This window comes from Rhamphochromis longiceps, linkage group LG3 (assembly GCF_057381845.1).
Source record: "Rhamphochromis longiceps isolate RC_006_pf linkage group LG3, R_longiceps_female_GT1.1, whole genome shotgun sequence".
NCBI classification, from domain to species: domain Eukaryota; kingdom Metazoa; phylum Chordata; class Actinopteri; order Cichliformes; family Cichlidae; genus Rhamphochromis; species Rhamphochromis longiceps.
In genome coordinates, this window is record NC_140559.1 from 6,750,983 (window position 1) to 6,768,964 (window position 17,982).

Sequence of the window (17,982 nt, forward strand, 5' to 3'; positions counted from 1 at the left end):
CATCAGTCAGCTGATGGTCCCAGATCTGAATGGTTTCTGTCTCTACTGAGGAAGTCAGAGAATATCACTGAGGTGTGGATCAGGTCTGAGTGAGCTGTGGAGGGACAGCTTTAAACAGTCCACAGGTCTCACGTCCTGCTCAGTCTGGTAGCAGATACCTCGTATTGTTCCAGATGTGCTGACATCAGCAGCAGCAGCAGCACAGCTGTGTGATACCATGAATCTCAGTTATTGATCCAACACACAGTAAATACAAAGATCAGGATTTCTGAGAGTAATCATTATGAGTCTGAACACATGATCACTGAATGTTAGAACCCTCCAACGCATAGTGAGAGCTGCAGAGAGGATCATTGGTGTCTCTCTCCCCTCCCTCCAGGACATTTACAGCACCCGTCTCACTAAAAAAGCCCTTTGCATAGCGGCTGATCCCACGCACCCAATGCAAAGCTTCTTCAAGCTGCTGCCGTCAGGGAGGAGACTGCGGAGTCTCCAGGCCAGGACCAGCAGACTGAAGGACAGCTTCATCCATCAGGCTGTCAGGAAGCTAAACTCCCTCCCGATTCTGCCCCCCTCTCCCCTCTTCTCCACCACGGTCTCACTGAACTCTGTCACACACACACACACACTCACTCTCTGACGCACTCACTGGCCTGCTCCAGTCACTTTGTGGAGCATTGGACTGCTTAAGCATTGGACCTCATAAGACTTTGTTGTTACACTATCTCTTACCGTACACTACTAAATCCCCATTTGCACTATTTGTCTATTTTGCACCACTATGCCTTCTTACTTGAATATTGTATATTGTATATTGCATAGCTTTTTTTTTGTTATACGTAAAATTGTATTGTATTTATTTAAATTTTTACTTTTTAATTATTTTATTGCATTTTTCTAATCACTAGGGTTTGAGAGTAACGCAATTTCTATTCTGTGTATGTCCTGTACATGTGGCAGAATTGACAAATAAAGTTGACTTGACTTGACTTGACTTGACTTAGTCTCCACAATAATGAGCTAACACAAGCAAACACAGCTTTCAGCTCTTATTTTGAAACTGGCTTATTTAGAGAGCTGTGATGTGAGCGTGCCTGGCTCTGAGGCACTTGGGTCAGCCTCTGTTGTTTAGAAGTGTTACAGACTGTGAATGACACAGACCTGTCAGTTTCCATGTTTGTCTGTAACACAGCTCAGGGGCTCCATGCTGAACGCATCCATCCAGTGTTATTGATCCAGGACTGATACCAGCATTGGGATCAATACTACAACACACAATCACATGTGTCCACGTGATGTGTTTGACCAGCTTTATTCATTAATGATCAATCAGCTTATTTACTGCATCTGAGTCCAGCTTCATTTAAATGATCCAACCATGAAAATGACATCAGTCCTACAGAAGCACTTCATGCTAACAGGAAGTCATTTATTAAGGTGGAATAACACAGAGACACAACCACTCACAGCTAACCTGACCCCACTAACTGCATGTGTTTGGACTGTGGGAGGAAGCCGGAGTACTGGAGAGGACGCACACAAACACGGGAGAACATGAAGCTCTGAAACAAAGATGGTGGATTTGACCTCAGGACCAGGCGGGGTTACGGGGGTCATGACCCCCCAATAATAGATCCAGCTACACTGAAACTGTCAATTTCATTTACTTTTCCTGTTTTAAAGCTATCAGGCTGCTTTGTGGCTCACTCAATACTAAACTAAGATACTTTCAGTGTGAATCATTTGCAGGAACACAGGCAGCATTTAAGGTGCAGAACTTTACAGTCTCTGTCTCAAAGTTGGTCTGAACATGCTAACAGCTCTTTGTTTTTTTCAGTTTTCACTGGTTTGATGTAATGAAAGAAATTTTAAAGAAGCAGACGATTGTTGTTATTTTAGTTCTATAGTTTCATAAAACGTGGTGTGGATCTAAATCAACATTCAGAATAAATAAGATAATACAGCACTTTGATGGTTGCCTTTGTATTTTCCCAGCAGTGCTCAGGTTGGTTCTCGGCTACATTTACATACAGATGTTAATGTGTTCAGCAGCTGGACTCATCTGAGGAAGGAACATTGGAAAGGTGCTCAGTGCACAACTACATCACTAATTTTATGTAAGACCCTGTGTTTTATTGTATTTATATATTTGTAACATTTGACTCAAACACTTTTGGGAAGGATGAAAATGTTTTCAGGAGGAAGTTTTTCCTTCTGTCCGACTGCAGTACACACAACACTGCGTCTCCCCCCATTATCACACTTCCTCAGGCTGGTGATGAGCGCCCCCTGGTGTCAGTGTTGATGACGTCATGCACAGTGAAACATAAACAGTGTCTGTTAATAAAAAATCATGTGTCCATTTTCATGTTTGCATCATGTTTCTGTAAAATCATCAGCTGTTTCTGAACCTTCTTCATTGTTTGACTCGTTCCAACAGCTGTGAGCTGTGATGGAGTCAGAGCAGCTTCATCACTGATGTTCAGGTGAAGCTGAACTTAATAAACTGTAGAAATGATCAGGATTCAGGTTGGATGTGTAAAACACTTCTGTGTGAGGTCGCAGTGCTTCATATGTGTGTGTGGGCTGAAGCACACACGTGTGAGTCCTCAGAGGTTTCACACACATCACTGCACACACTTATAATCCTAGTTTAAGCTTGTGGATCATATCGGACACATCAGCAGCTCTTTGGAGACAAAGATTTGAGATTTAAGATGAGTCATAGTCTTTCTATCCATGGTAGCTTCCACTGCTGAGGCTCGGGAAACATGAAGAGGATAATTAAGAGCAAGCATCAGCTCTGTCTCATCTAACTACACAGTATTATGATCATGCACTTATGTCTCAAACTAAGACACAATGAGACAAAATGAGTTCTGTGAGTCTTTAGATTATCAGTAAATTCTGGTGACAGTTTGACGCTCAGTGGAGCCATTTTTGGTTTGTGATGAGTGTTTTGTGAGCTTCTGTTTTGTGAATCGCTCTTTGTAATTTAGAAGATCGTGCAGAAATGTGCGCGCCCTTATCTGAGAGGACACGGAGAGAGTGTCGCAGACTCGAGGTGAGGAGATAAACCTCGGAGCTGGATGGCCTGCACGTTACCCATGTGCATCTTTTCAGTGACATCAAGTGAACCCATAATAAGCATTTCTATGTCTTAGACATCATGTCCATTTCTAATGAGAGATTATTTTTAAATGAGGGAAACCTGGTCTAACAACACGCTTACAACAGAGCTAAAGGTTCACCACAGTGAGACGGTGGGACTCTGATAAGAACTGAAACACTGTGTATGAACAGCTGAGACAAAACTATATATAAACACTCATTTATTCCAGTTTAGTTTACAATGATTTTAAAGTAATGTGGAACGATTCATGTTCATGAGCTGTTACAAACACAACTATTGATTTGTCTATATATGGTCGGACTACAAGGCTTGTGTTGAGGCTCTTGGAATAATGTGTGAATTACAGCAAGAAATGATGGTTTTCCATTTTACCAAAGTGGAATAAAATCACCACAGCAAAGAAATAATGTTATTGTCTGCAGCTAAAATATATGGTGAACATGGTTTTATAATAATGTGCAAACACAACCTCACTCTGCTCTATACGAGGAGCCAACCACAGCTGTCCGGGTCTTCATCCACCACCTCCACCATCTTTGCTCATCATCATTCACTTAATTGCTGATTGGTTTAAATCAAACTCCATTACAGGTTCAACTCCATTATATAACAGCATGTTGACTTTGGATCTGGTGTGCAGTGCCACCTTAAAAGATGAGGAAACTAAGAGATTACAAAAAAAGAAGTGGAGGAGTTAAAGAGCTGCAGCAGATTAACAGTTTCTGACAGTCATGTGTTAGAAATAGGACGATTAGATGAGCTGAGGGATCCATCTACTGCTCAGTGAAGCCTCATCAGAAACAGTCTCAGTGGAAGGATGGCTCTATTGTTAAGGCAGGACACAGGCAGAAAGACTGGCGTCTGTCACACAGGAACTGGACTGAAAATCAGCTGCACATATTCATCAGTATGTGCAAACATATTATAGGTGTGGAATTCAGGACAGTACCATCAGAAGTTGATCCACTGTGCAAATGTCTGATTGGCAGTGGCTTCATTTTTCACTATGAACAAACTGCTAATGCAGCATCACAGGACGTCAGCCATGGATTGGCCTCCCCAGACCTCAACATTACTGAAACATCTTAACAGAGGATGGAAACAAAGGGAACCAACATCCAAGAAAATAGCTGCTGCTGAAAACTTCCTCACAGAAAACACAAACAAGCTTGACTAAGAGACTCCAGGCTGTGCTGAATTATAAAGGTGGACTGACCTCCAGGGTCCTTAGTATCATATAAGCTCAGTTTGTGTCTTATATACTTTCCATTTATATAACAAAATATATAGAAAGGAGGGTGGTTTAAGATGTGTGTAGAGTTTTATTCATTATCTTTAGACAAACAAAGAAAGCACCATCCATTCGTCTCCAGTCTGTATGAAAAACAGGGGAAAGGTCAAATTAAAACTTTGAAATTCCTTTCACAATAAATCCATAAAAAAACAAAGTAATAAATATAAAAGTGTTTAAACCCACTTTTCCATAAAGCTGTCAATAGGAAATGTTCCAGTAAACATGTCTGTGTTTCTGCTGTTTTCCTTTCATGCGTCCACAGCTGACAGGTAACCCTATTGGAGTCGCCATAGTGACGGGTGGCGTCTCAGCTTCAGCGTGTTGATGGGCACAGCCATGGTTACCACAGCTGGAGTTGGTGTACGGCGAGCTGTGAGAGGACAGAGATGGAGAACGCACATTTAACTCTTTAACAGGAGATACGTTACGACTAACAGACGACTGCTGTCTACATGATGTCTTTGCAGCCCTTATGCTACATGTTACACAACTTTTCTTCATGCCAACAAGACTGAGGTGCCACATAGTCGACACATACAGCTGATTATGATGCATGTTTTACTATTGCTATGTTCACATCATCTGCTTGGCTTTATTACTGAAAGCCTGGAGATCCTCTGACGTGTGCATGGCTGATGTGAAGTATGATTAGTCCTACATGACATCAACAACAGAGGCAATGAAAGCTTTGTTGTTAACAGGTTGTAGGTAAAGTCAAATGTCTACTTCTACACTTGTGTTGGGTAAAGTTCTTCTCACTGCAGCAGATTTATATCTGTGCTTTCACAGGGCGTGATGTGGAGCTCAGCGCTGAGGTGCAGGTCTCCTTGGAGATGGCATCCTGGCTGAAAATATTATCATGCTTCCAAAACATTTCAGCTTTTATTTTGAAAGAAACAAGACTTGAAAACGAATCCCCTTCTTCCTCTTTGTCTTTGTTCTTCAGAGGAGTGTCACCTGGACAAACTCAGGGCTGTTCTAGAGCCTTTGTTATTATTTGACTCCATAGAAATAAAACTGAATCGAATCAAACAAAAACTCCCAAACAGCTAAAACACTTTGCTTTATTCTCTTTTTTAACAAATACGTTGAAGTCCATCCATAACAACACAGCTGAGATCTCCTTTGTAATCAAGTGTTTACATCCTTTGTACAGATCCAAATCCAAATCTTTAGTCCTAAACAGGCAGTGGTTACAAACAGGAAGACGAGCAGTCCATTAAACAGTCTACAGGGTCAAACATACAGAGAATTCAAACAGCTATTAAAAACAAATAACTGGACACTGAAAAACTTCAGTGATGTGTGAGGCACCAAAGGGAAGCAGCTGAGTATATTCAATGAATTATCTTCAAATACAAAGACAGAAACTCCTACAGGCAGCACGCAAACTGAGCAGGATACACAAAGATCAGAGATTACAAAAGAAATCAGAAAAGGATTTCAAACTTACTGAGAGCAAGGCCTCTGTTACAAATCTGTCTAATAGAAAAACATGCTGTACAGATACAATACGGTCAGTGTTCATGGTCATTTAAAAACTGGCTCTACCTGAACCACTTCAATATTTTATGAAGTCACTGAGTCGACCATTTCTACAGTTTGTTTCCTTCATTGCAGTTAGAGTGCGGCTGGTAAGGATGAAAACACACACAGAGCGTAAATTGTCTTTGTTAGTAACAAACGTCAGCAAAGAAAAGACAAAACACACAAACACTCTCATGATATTCATGAATCATTAGAAAGCATCCAAACATTCTGCTCGTGGACTTTTACAGTCTTATTTGCACTCGCTCATCTTCATAATCATCCTGATCAATACATGACAGGGGAGGCTTTGAGGTAGGCGGGGCTCTCTGCTGATGTCAGCATGAAAGGCAGGACCAGCGTCTGCCACATGTTGGTGAAACATCACAGTACACTGGCGTGGTTTCCTTTCCAGATGTTGGACGTTTGACACTTCAACGTTGAGGCGAACAAGAAGACACAGTTTTGGGTCGGGTTGCTGCAGGGTTTCTAACTGAGCAAAAGCAGAAGCACACAGACCAACAGGGATCAGATGCTGAGTGTTAGAGGAACATCTGTGCTGATCACTGAATGCTGCTGTGGTCTCTTGTTGAAGTTGGCTGGTGGGACAGTCTAATAGTGATATCCTGCCCATCGGAGGAACACTTTTAAAAACACATGCAATACTTTGTTTGTATTACAGTCACAGTTTATGTTATTTTTGTCCTTTAAAAGTGTTGCTGTACTATAAAGTCCTATAATTTGAGGCTAAAATGGCTCAGAGAGTCTCTCTCTCAGAGGATCTCCTTTGAAAGTGGAGACGGCTTTATCCGCTGATCCACGTCACTTTACCTGGATGTTTTCTTTGAAGCTGGATGAAGACTCCTCTCCCTCACTCCTGCTGCAGCTGTGTGGTCCAGTTGGCCTCTGAGGTCACAGTCAACATCTGTAGCAGAAGAGGGGAAATAAAAGTTCAGGTTACCAAAACTGGGAGCTTTTCCAAAATAGAGCGTAACTGGACTTTTTCAGCCTTACAGGCAGATAGTCGTCTGAAGCTGCAGCTTTTTCTTTTTAGCTTTTTCCAATCTCTGCTCTCGGCTTTCTTTGAGAACATGTCTGCTTTCTTGGCATGGGTCTGTCTGCTGTTGGTGAAGAGACTAAATCCACATACTCGCTACTAAGATCTCCTCAAGTAGTCTCAACCAGATTACAGTTTAAGAGTAAATGTCTCCTGAGAGTTTCACCTTGGGGAGATGCTGTCTTGCTACCATGCAATCATGAGCATTAATCTATGAGGTGAAAAAGTCATTTTAAAAGCTCCAGCCACAAGTTTTATTTCATCTGTGTTTTGGTCAGAGTCCCATCAGACCTCCAGAATGGTGTCAGAGTTTTTTCTATCCACGTGATGAGCACAGGCCTCAGGTCCAGACCTCCACGGGCACCATAGCCTCTTTGGAGCTAATAGGTGCAAGAAGGTTTTGTTGGGATAGGAACTGAAGAGGAAACTGACGAGGAAGGCAAGGATCTTCTTCGGCTCCTCCGAGCCAGGACCTCTTTGTGTAGGCCAGCATTGGCCAGGTAGCCCTCCAGCATCGCTGGATGGCCGACAGTGGAAAACCTAGAGGAGTAGGAGAGAAACAGCAGCTTGGAGCATGTCTTTATACTGTTTAGTTTTTAGAGCCACAGACTTTCTTTTAATGTCATTGTTCAGGATCTATGACTGATTATGTATTTATTGTATTCCTCCATGACTGTGTGACAGCAAGTGGAAAAAACCAGCTTCACCTTTGTTGATATGCTTGTAATTTTAATATTGATTAAATGGCCCATGAAATAATAGAAAGCTCATATATGAAAATGTATTTTAAGAAGTAAAATGTTAATCTGAGTACAAAGGAGTACACTCACCTTCTGGTAGATGGAGGTGTAGCGAGCGCTGGTGAACATCCAGGCCTCCTCGTAGAACTGATCACTGATTGGATCCAAAACATCGATGGAGGATCTGTGTACGCGCTGAGGATCGTCCTGATGGACAGAACAGAAGGAGAGTGAGACAAGTGAAGATATACTAAACAACACTGTGACATGAACTGAGCCACACACAGTTTGATTCACAGGTGATTGACACATTATTTGACCACGAGCAATCTTTTCTGGTTTGACGCCGTCTTTGTAGCCAGAAACCAGCTCTCTCCTCGGCTTCCTCCACTACACGCTTCCCCCACGCCAGTCTCCTCCGTCACTATAAAGGGGAGAGTCATGAGCTCCATCACCCTCACCTGTGCCGTCCAACGTCCCGCCACCAGCCTCCACTGCAGCAGGCCAGAGACCACACCCCTGCCACAATAAGTAAAAGTATATCCTTGCTGTACCCTTAATGCTAAATGTGCTAAATTAACCGCTGCCTTTGCCCCTTTGGGATTATTCTTATGTCACTGGGATGTTGACCTTTGACCTTCACATTAGAGAGATGGGCAGACATAATTAGTGTATGAATTTTAAAGTAACAGGTAATAAAGAGAGTGTAGCAAATGTAGTCAGGTTTATTACTCTGTATCACACATGAGTGCCCGAGGGAGGCGGGGCTGACTGGGGAGACACAGGAAACAGAGAGACAGGGCTGACTCGACATGAAACGATGAAACGTGGGACACGGGAACAGAAACTAAACACAGGCTGAAATGAACACTGAGGGAGGGAGAACTAAGATTACTGAGAGCCTGATAAATAAGAAGAACAAAAACCAAGAAAAACAAGAGTCAAAGAAAACCAAAAACACAAAGCATTGGGCCAGGACCCACTGCTGTGACATTTATATGTGATAAAAACATTAAAAACTGCTCACATGTTGAAATCTTTCTACGTATACTTTAGGTTCAGCTCTCCAGCCTGGCATTTGGTTAAGCATGATTCAAACATTTGATTTTGTTTAACTGGTTTTAATTATAGTTACTTTTTGTGAACATTTGTTGCAGCATTTAAAAATACATCATTTATTTTCAAACTTTTATTTGATTTAGAGCATCATATTTGACCAACGTAAATGTTTTAATTTCATATAAAATAACTGAAGCAGTGAACTAAATATCTGAAATCTTTCCTTCCTTAAAAGTTATAATCCTACTTAAGTTATAGTGCAAACGCTTAAGCAACAAATATACTTGATGCTAATTAATTCATATTTCCCTTTGATGTTGCAACTATGCGGTCACTTCTGTCTTTAAACAAAATAATATTTTCCAGTTACAGAAATCATAAAGTCCAAACTAAAGTGCTACTGTTGCTATATGCATTTTATATAAATCATGGATGATGGTCCTGACATGAAGGAAGAGAAAGTTACAGGTTGCATCCTTTGACTTTGTCTCCGTGCCTTTGGGCGATTTTCAGAAGGACAGATGTTTCTGTTCAATTCTTAAATCAATTTTTTCAAACACAAACACTATTTTAAAGCTTCTAGAGAGTAAAATATTAATGATAATTATAATAACAATAATAAAAACAAAAGCTCTCAGATCCATCAAACCAAGCAGCAGAAAGAACAATAACTGAAGAGAAAACTTTAACCTGTCATGAACCGAAGTTCCGAGCGCAGGCTGGACCCAGTAGCAGAACACACACACCAGGGTAGGAGAGAATAAAGAAAGTACATTTTATTACAACTAAAGGTGTCCCGTGAGGGTAGCCGGAAAAACAACGTATGGAACCAGAAGAAACCGAGGGACTGGGAAGGTGAACCGCGCAGGGAACGCCGAGAGCGGGGCTGTGAGAGGCTGTAAAACAAAAAGAGAAACAGATTACTGGGGTGCGGAAAAAAAAGGCAGCATACCAGGGAAGGTGGAGTATGTGTCTCACAGTGATAGCCGGGCTGAGTGAACCAGAGGGGGGGGAGCTCCAAAGGGGTCGAGACAGCGAGGCTGATGGTGATCTGAATCTCAGGCGGACAGGTGGACAGGCAGGTGGCTCGTAAAAAACGCCGAGTTGTGATCTGGGTACACAGGGCAAAAAAACAGTGTTAGTTCCGATGGAGAGTTTGTCATAAGAGTTTTTCCCGCAGGTGTACGTTACCGCTGAGAGGCGACTACGGACTGGCGTGGAGCAGCAGGTAGGGCAGGATTAAATAGTCCACCTGGTGATCGCCTGGGATGGGGTGCAGGTGTGGGGTTAGCAGCCACGCCCGTGGGCGTGGGCATCCCAACAGCACCCCGGACGCCGGGCTGCGGACCATGACAGTACCCCCCCCTCAAGGGTCGCCCCCAGGTGACTGGCCGGGACCCCGCCTGCGGAGAGAAGCACGGAAAGCAGAGATTAGACGAGGGTCCAGAACGAAGGAGCGCGGGACCCAGAGGCGGTCCTCGGGGCCGTACCCCTCCCAATCCACGAGATACTGCCAGCCGCGCCCGCGCCGGCGCGCATCCAGGATCCGCCGGACCGCATAGGCCGGATGGCCGCCGATGAGCCGGGCGGGAGGAGGGGGCTCGGAAGGAGGGCACAGGGGGCTGAGGCGGACCAGCTTAAGTTGAGATACATGGAACGTGGGATGTACACGCCAAGAGGCCGGAAGCCGGAGCCTGACCGCCACCGGGTTGATGACCCGGTCCACTTCGTACGGCTCGATGAAACGGGGAGCCAGTTTGCGGGACGTGCCCCGGAGCGGGATATTCCTAGCAGCCAACCAAACCTTCTGTCCCGGCTGGTAGTCAGGGGCTGGGGCGCGGCGATGATCGGCGTAGTGCGCCTGTCGTTCCTTCGCGCGCAGGAGGGCGCGGCGAGTGCAGCGCCACACACGTTGGCAGCGCCGGAGGTGATGAGAGGCCGACGGGACGGAGAGGGACAGGTCCTCTTCCGGGAAGAGCGGAGGCTGATACCCGAGGGACGCTTCGAAAGGAGACAAGCCGGTGGAAGACGAGGTGAGAGTATTGTGGGCGTACTCCACCCAGGGCAGGTAAGTAACCCAGGAGGAGGGGTTTTGACTGGCTACGCACCTCAGCATAGTCTCCAGCTCCTGATTAAGACGTTCAGTTTGCCCATTGGATTGCGGGTGGAAACCGGAACTCAAACTGACCTTGGCGCCGAGAATGGAGCAGAAGGTCCTCCACACTTGTGAGGTGAACTGGGGACCTCGATCAGAGACAATGTCCAGGGGAATTCCGTGGAGCCTGAAAACATCAGTGATCAATGCTTGGGCAGTCTCAGCAGCCGAGGGCAGCTTGGCTAGCGGGATGAAGTGAGCGGCCTTAGAAAACCGATCCACAACGGTGAGGATGACACATTTTCCAGAAGAGGTGGGGAGACCGGTAACAAAGTCGAGGGAGATGTGAGACCAGGGCCGGTGGGGAGTAGTGAGTGGGTGGAGCTGACCTACGGGATGCTTCGTGGATGACTTATTACGAGCGCAGACGGCACAGGCAGACACGTAGTCCCTCACGTCCTGTAGTAGCGATTTCCACCAGAAGTGTCTGCTGAGGAGGCGCGCCGTTCTGCTCACGCCCGGGTGGCACGCGAATCCAGTGGATGACTGCTCCCCGGGCGGCGGCGGGAACGAAGCGCCGTCCTGGCGGTCCAGTCCCTGGGTCAGGGTCCCCCGGGAGCGCTCGGCAAATGGTCTCCTCAATTTCCCAGGTGAGAGCACCCACCACGCAGGTGGCTGGTAGGATGGTGGCGGGGGGGGGGGGGGGGGGGGGGGGGCGCCTCACTGTCGGGGGAATACAGACGGGAGAGCGCATCGGGTTTGACGTTTCGTGACCCGGGACGATAGGAGAGTGTGAAGTTGAAGCGGGCGAAGAATAGGGACCAGCGAGCTTGACGGGGATTCAACCTCTTGGCGGTTCTAAGGTACAGTAGGTTTTTATGATCTGTCCATATAATGAAGGGCTGTTCGGCCCCCTCCAGCCAGTGACGCCATTCCTCCAATGCGAGTTTTACCGCTAGGAGTTCCCTGTCGCCGATGTCGTAATTCCTCTCCGCGGGGGTGAGTCGGCGTGAGAAAAAGGCGCACGGCCGGAGTTTATTCAGGGGCCCAGACCGCTGGGAGAGAACCGCCCCAACTCCCGCATCAGACGCGTCAACCTCAACAACAAACTGTTTAGAAGAGTCAGGATGGGTTAGAATGGGTGTGGACGTGAATAATCGCTTCAACTTAGCAAAGGCTGCGTGGGCCTCAGGGGACCATGTGAAAGACACCTTGGGTGAGGTGAGTTGGGTGAGAGGCGCGGCCACCTGGCTGTAGTTTCGAATGAAACGGCGATAAAAATTCGCAAACCCCAGGAAGCTCTGAAGCTTCTTCCGTGTCTCCGGAACCGGCCATTCCAATATCGCTTTGATCTTCACCGGGTCGGTCTTCACCTGCCCACCAGCGAGGATGTAGCCCAAGAAGGAAATGGATGAGGCGTGGAACTCACATTTTTCCGCTTTTACGTACAGTCTATTTTCGAGCAGCCGTTGTAGCACGCTCCTCACATGGATGCGATGGTCCTCGAGCGTCTTGGAAAAAATCAGAATATCATCCAGGTAAACAAAAACAAACACGTTCAGGAAATCCCGTAACACGTCGTTGACTAGGGCTTGAAAAACCGCTGGGGCGTTCGTTAACCCGAACGGCATCACCAGATATTCGAAATGCCCTAGTGGGGTATTGAAGGCGGTCTTCCACTCGTCGCCCTCACGTATCCGTACCAGGTGGTAGGCGTTCCGCAGATCCAGTTTGGTGAAGACAGTAGCTCCCTGGAGTGAGTTAAAAACAGAACTAATGAGTGGGAGGGGATATTTGTTTTTGACGGTGACGTCGCTCAGCCCCCTGTAATCAATGCACGGGCGGAGCGTCCCGTCTTTCTTTCCCACGAAGAAAAAACCCGCAGCCACGGGGGAGGATGACGGCCTAATACGTCCTGCAGTTAGCGACTCCTGGATGTAATTCTCCATGGTTTCTCTTTCGGGGCGAGACAGGTTGTATAATCTGCTAGAGGGCAGCGAAGCACCCGGGAGCAGATCAATAGCACAGTCATATGGACGGTGAGGCGGGAGTGAGAGCGCCTCGTCTTTACTGAACACCTGCCGGAGATCGTGATAGTCGGGGGGCACGGAAGAGAGATCCGGCGCGGGTGGCGGGGCGGGCCTCCGTTCCGTTGAGGCGGAGGGAACGGCTGACCTCAGGCAGTTCGCTAGACAAAACACACTCCAGCTCGCGATACTCTTTCCGGCCCAATCTATGTGTGGGTTATGTCTCTGTAACCAGGGGTAGCCTAGGATAAGCGGGGTGTCAGGAGCGGGAAAAGTGAAAAAAGACAGCTGCTCTTGGTGGTTACCTGATGTGATTAACCGTACAGGCGCGGTTTGGTGAGTTATGTATGCAAACACTTGATTGTTTAATGTAGACGCAGGGATGGGCGGTTCGAGTGGAGTAAGAGACACAGCTAACCTCTTAGCCAGCTTCTCATCCATAAGGTTCTGTTCCGCCCTGGAGTCCACCAACGCGGGGCATGTAAAAGTCTGATTAGGAGTCACGATAGTAACGGACAGTAACAATCGGGGTATAGTAGTACTTAAGAGTGCTGCCCACCCGTATCCCCGGACTTACCGGTGGGCCGGGTCGTTTGAGCGGACCGGGCAAACAGCGATGCGGTGACCGGGCCTCCCACAGTACAGGCATTCTCCAGCCCGAAATCGGCGTTCCCTCTCCTCCGGAGAAAGCCGAGAGCGTCCGATCTGCATGGGTTCGGGCGGGGGAGGCGACGGAGAGCGCGCACACGCAGCTGGGGGCGGAGAAACGCGGATCCCGGGGCGTACTACGGAGCCCATAGGCTTAGGCCGCCGCTCAGCATCCCTCTCCCGCAAGCGTCTATCGATCCTACGGGCGAGGGAGGCTAATTCTTCAAAGGATCTGGTCTCCTCGTGAAACGCTAGTTGGTCCTTCATCTGGTCGTTTAATGACCGTAAAAAAAACCCACGAAGGGCCGAATCGGGCCAACCTACGGCGACCGCTCGGGTACGGAATTCAACTAGGTACTCCGCAATACTGCGCCGCCCCTGACGGAGCCCCAGCAACTTCTGCGCGGCATCGTCCTCCGAAACCGGAGGGGAAAACGTAGCCTGGAACTCCTCCAGGAATTCATCGTAATCACAATCACGAATGGGGTGAGAGTTTAAGTAAGCTTCAGCCCATGCTAGAGCACGCCCCCGTAACAATCCCACGAAGTGGGAGATCTTAGCAGCATCCGTGGGAAACGCGTGAGGCGTGCGACTGAAAAACAAGGAGCACTGGAAAAGGAACCCCCCACACAGGTCCAACTCCGCGTGAAAGGGTTCCAGCGGCGGAGGTGAAACGCCGCGGTGCACGGGGTCGGGAGGCCTAGTTTGTAACTTATTCTGAGTGTCACTCAGCTCTTGACAACGGTCTTGGACTGGAGCTGCTGATCGTGGCGACCGAGGATAGCGCCCTGTTTATTAATAGCGGAGCGGAGTGGATCTGCTGGGTCCATACTGGCCAGTCCGTACTGTCATGAACCGAAGTTCCGAGCGCAGGCTGGACTCAGTAGCAGAACACACACACCAGGGTAGGAGAGAATAAAGAAAGTACATTTTATTACAACTAAAGGTGTCCCGTGAGGGTAGCCGGAAAAACAACGTATGGAACCAGAAGAAACCGAGGGACTGGGAAGGTGAACCGCGCAGGGAACGCCGAGAGCGGGGCTGTGAGAGGCTGTAAAACAAAACCAAAGACAGAAGTGACCGCATAGTTGCAACATCAAAGGGAAATATGAATTAATTAGCATCAAGTATATTTGTTGCTTAAGCGTTTGCACTATAACTTAAGTAGGATTATAACTTTTAAGGAAGGAAAGATTTCAGATATTTAGTTCACTGCTTCAGTTATTTTATATGAAATTAAAACATTTACGTTGGTCAAATATGATGCTCTAAATCAAATAAAAGTTTGAAAATAAATGATGTATTTTTAAATGCTGCAACAAATGTTCACAAAAAGTAACTATAATTAAAACCAGTTAAACAAAATCAAATGTTTGAATCATGCTTAACCAAATGCCAGGCTGGAGAGCTGAACCTAAAGTATACGTAGAAAGATTTCAACATGTGAGCAGTTTTTAATGTTTTTATCTAGTGCTGTCAAGAGATTAAAAAAAAATAGAGATTAATTAATTATGATTTTTAATTAATTGATCTAATTAATCTCTTTTTTAATCTCACCTAAAAATAGCTGAGGAAAGCCCTCAACTTATTGTGGCAGACCAAAAGACTGATATAACAAAGAAAGTGACTTTATAAAGTCATTTATTGTTTAACAAACGTTAAACAGATGCAACCATTTACATACTGTTGTATTCTTTTGTAAAATAAGTGGAAAAATAAATACAAATAAAATCAAATAAATTAAGTGCTGCAAGTTAGCACATCAGAGTTGCTCTTTTCTGAGCAATACAGCACTGAAATTCCTCTGCTTCAGATAATGAAAAATAAAACTGACATTGCAGTGCTGCAAGTTAGCACATCAAAGTATTCTTCCATCACAAAAAAAAGTGCTGAACATCAAGCAATCTATTCTAGTAGGCTACAAATGACACAGCAGCTATGCTGACCACATGTGTCTCATTTCTTCTTCCTCAGCCAGTCGCTAAGACACACCAGCCTGGTAACATTTTCTGGAAGCAAGGCTGCCCTTTTCTTTTGCACTATGTGGCCTGCAAGGCTAAAGAGTATCTCACAGGGTACAGAGGTAGCTGGGGAGGCCAGGTACTTTTGTGCTAGGACTGACAGCTTTTCATAGACTCCTGAGTGAGCATACCACCACTGCAGGGGACAGTCATCAATACTGATGCTGGGTTCTGCTCTGTAGCGCTGCAGCTCTCCAGACTCAATTCCATCTTCTGAGTCAGAGTCAGACCCCAGAAGGAGTTCGCTCCTCCTCTTCTTCTGAGCTGGTCCATCATCCTCTGTGGAGGGCTGGAGACTATCTGCTCTTCTGGGCTCTGCTGCCTGGAGCATATTCTCCAGAATGGTCCACACCTGAATGAATGAATGAATGAATGAATGAATGAATGATTGTGATTAAAACTAAGTGCTTTTTTTTAAATTTTATTTAATCTTGTAAAGAACTTTGTGTTCCATATAATAAATAAAAGTTTGATTTGATAATGAATTGGACTCATTAGTCCAGCTTAACCTTATTGTCCTACCTGTTCCCTCTTTTCTCTTGGAAGACATTTCAAATCCTTAAACCGTGGATCCAATGCTGTGGCCACCTCGAACCATATCTCGTTGCCATTAGCTCGTCGTGCTGCCAGATCCTTCTGGAAGGCATTCTTGAACTTCACCACGTAGGCAGGATCATCATCAGTAATGTCCATGACACGGTACAGATGGCGAAAAGCAGGCAGCACTACAGAGCAAGAGACGTAGGCCTCACCACCCAGCAGCTCTGTCACATACCTGCAGAGGTGGAGAGGTTTGCTAAATAAACCTAGCTGGATTCATTTAAATCAAAGTGTAACTGATTTCCAATTTAATTGTCCTTAAAAGTTCCTTGTTATGTTCATTAATTTTGATTTTACACATGTAACAGTAGTTTATATAATTAAAATGGGAAGGTGTTTATTTGAACTTACTTGCATGGTTCAAGCAGGAGCTCCAGCCTCTGCAGTTTTGCCCACTCAGCTTCGGTTGGCAAGACCAACCTGTGGTTCTGTTGGTCCAACGTAGCCTGGACAGCCTCTCGGTTACATAGGAGGCGTGAGACCATTGCGAGAGTCGAGTTCCACCTGGTGGGTACATCCTGTATAAGTTGATCGCTCTTCTTTCCGAGTGCTACTTGTTGTTGGTTAAGTTCTGTGGTACTCGCAGGGCTTTGTTTAAAATGACCAACAATCTTGCGGCACTTTGCCAGTACACCGACAAAACCACTGCTATCGAGACATACCGTGATGGTCCTCTGGAGAATGTGAGCATTGCAGGCGATGTGCTCATATGGAAGTGCTCTCATAGCAGCCAGCATGTTTGCTGCGCTGTCTGTGCCAATGGTGGATATCTTGTTTTCAATACCCCAGTCATTTGCTACCTTGAGGAACTGTTCGGCGCATTTATCAGCAAAGTGCCTGGTTTCTGTTCTCATGACGGTCAGTGCAAATGAGTTGAGGTTCCACTCACTATCAATAAAGTGTCCAGTCACCCCAAAATAGCTGTGGTTGCCAGCTGAGGTCCAGTGATCTCCGGTTATAGCAACACAGTTGGGAGAATCCTCCGCCAAAATCTCAAGTTTGTTTTTCTTTTCGCCGTCGTACATTTTGCTGATTTTGGTCGTTACTGTAGTCCTGCACGGCGGCTTGTATGACGGGTCATTGGACGCAATTTGCAACACCTCTGTCAATCCTTCGTCCTCTACTATATTTATCGGCCTACAGTTCATCGCTATCCACTTGGCAATAACATTAGTCAGCCTGTCGGTCGCAGACTTGCTCATACGAGGGGTATTCTCTAGTTTTGTTTGGCGAAAAGCTTTGCTCTGGCTTGCTATATTGCTAACGTCTTCACTGCTAGCTGTTGCTGCACTCGCGGCTGGGTGCTTTGCGTTGAGGTGATAGGCCAAACTTGAGCTGCTTCGGTGGTAAGCAAACTCCTTCTTACACTCTAGGCAGACCACTTTACCTTTGTCAATGGTGCCGTCGGGGCATTTATGAAATACAAATTTCCCGTTCATTGGGCCAACAACTCTCAGATGCGCCTCCATATCCACACTGTAAGCTAATCACCACTTCTCACCTTGACCTCACGACGTGACTCCACCCCCAACAAGTCAAGCACAAGGAGCCCAGCACATAAAAACGGATTTTATAACATAGCAACTCTCATACAAAATCAATGACGTCAAGAGATTAAAAATTAGATTAACGAGATTAAAAAACACAACGCGCTAAATAGCATTGTAATTAATTAATCGCAATTAACGCGATAATTTGACACCCCTATTTTTATCACATATAAATGTCACAGCAGTGGGTCCTGGCCCAATGCTTTGTGTTTTTGGTTTTCTTTGACTCTT

General features: G+C 45.9%; 1 protein-coding gene across 1 annotated transcript; it reads right to left on the minus strand.

The window, feature by feature from the left end:
* Positions 1-15,497: 15,497 nt before the first annotated feature.
* Positions 15,498-17,686, minus strand: LOC146672688 (E3 SUMO-protein ligase ZBED1-like). The gene is made up of 3 exons (XM_085387750.1): positions 16,553-17,686; positions 16,124-16,376; positions 15,498-15,953 (listed from the first exon to the last, which is right to left on the minus strand). The coding sequence occupies exons 1-3, from the start codon at positions 17,668-17,670 to the stop codon at positions 15,537-15,539; spliced, it is 1,788 nt and encodes a 595-aa protein (XP_085243876.1). The 5' UTR covers positions 17,671-17,686; the 3' UTR covers positions 15,498-15,536.
* Positions 17,687-17,982: the final 296 nt, after the last annotated feature.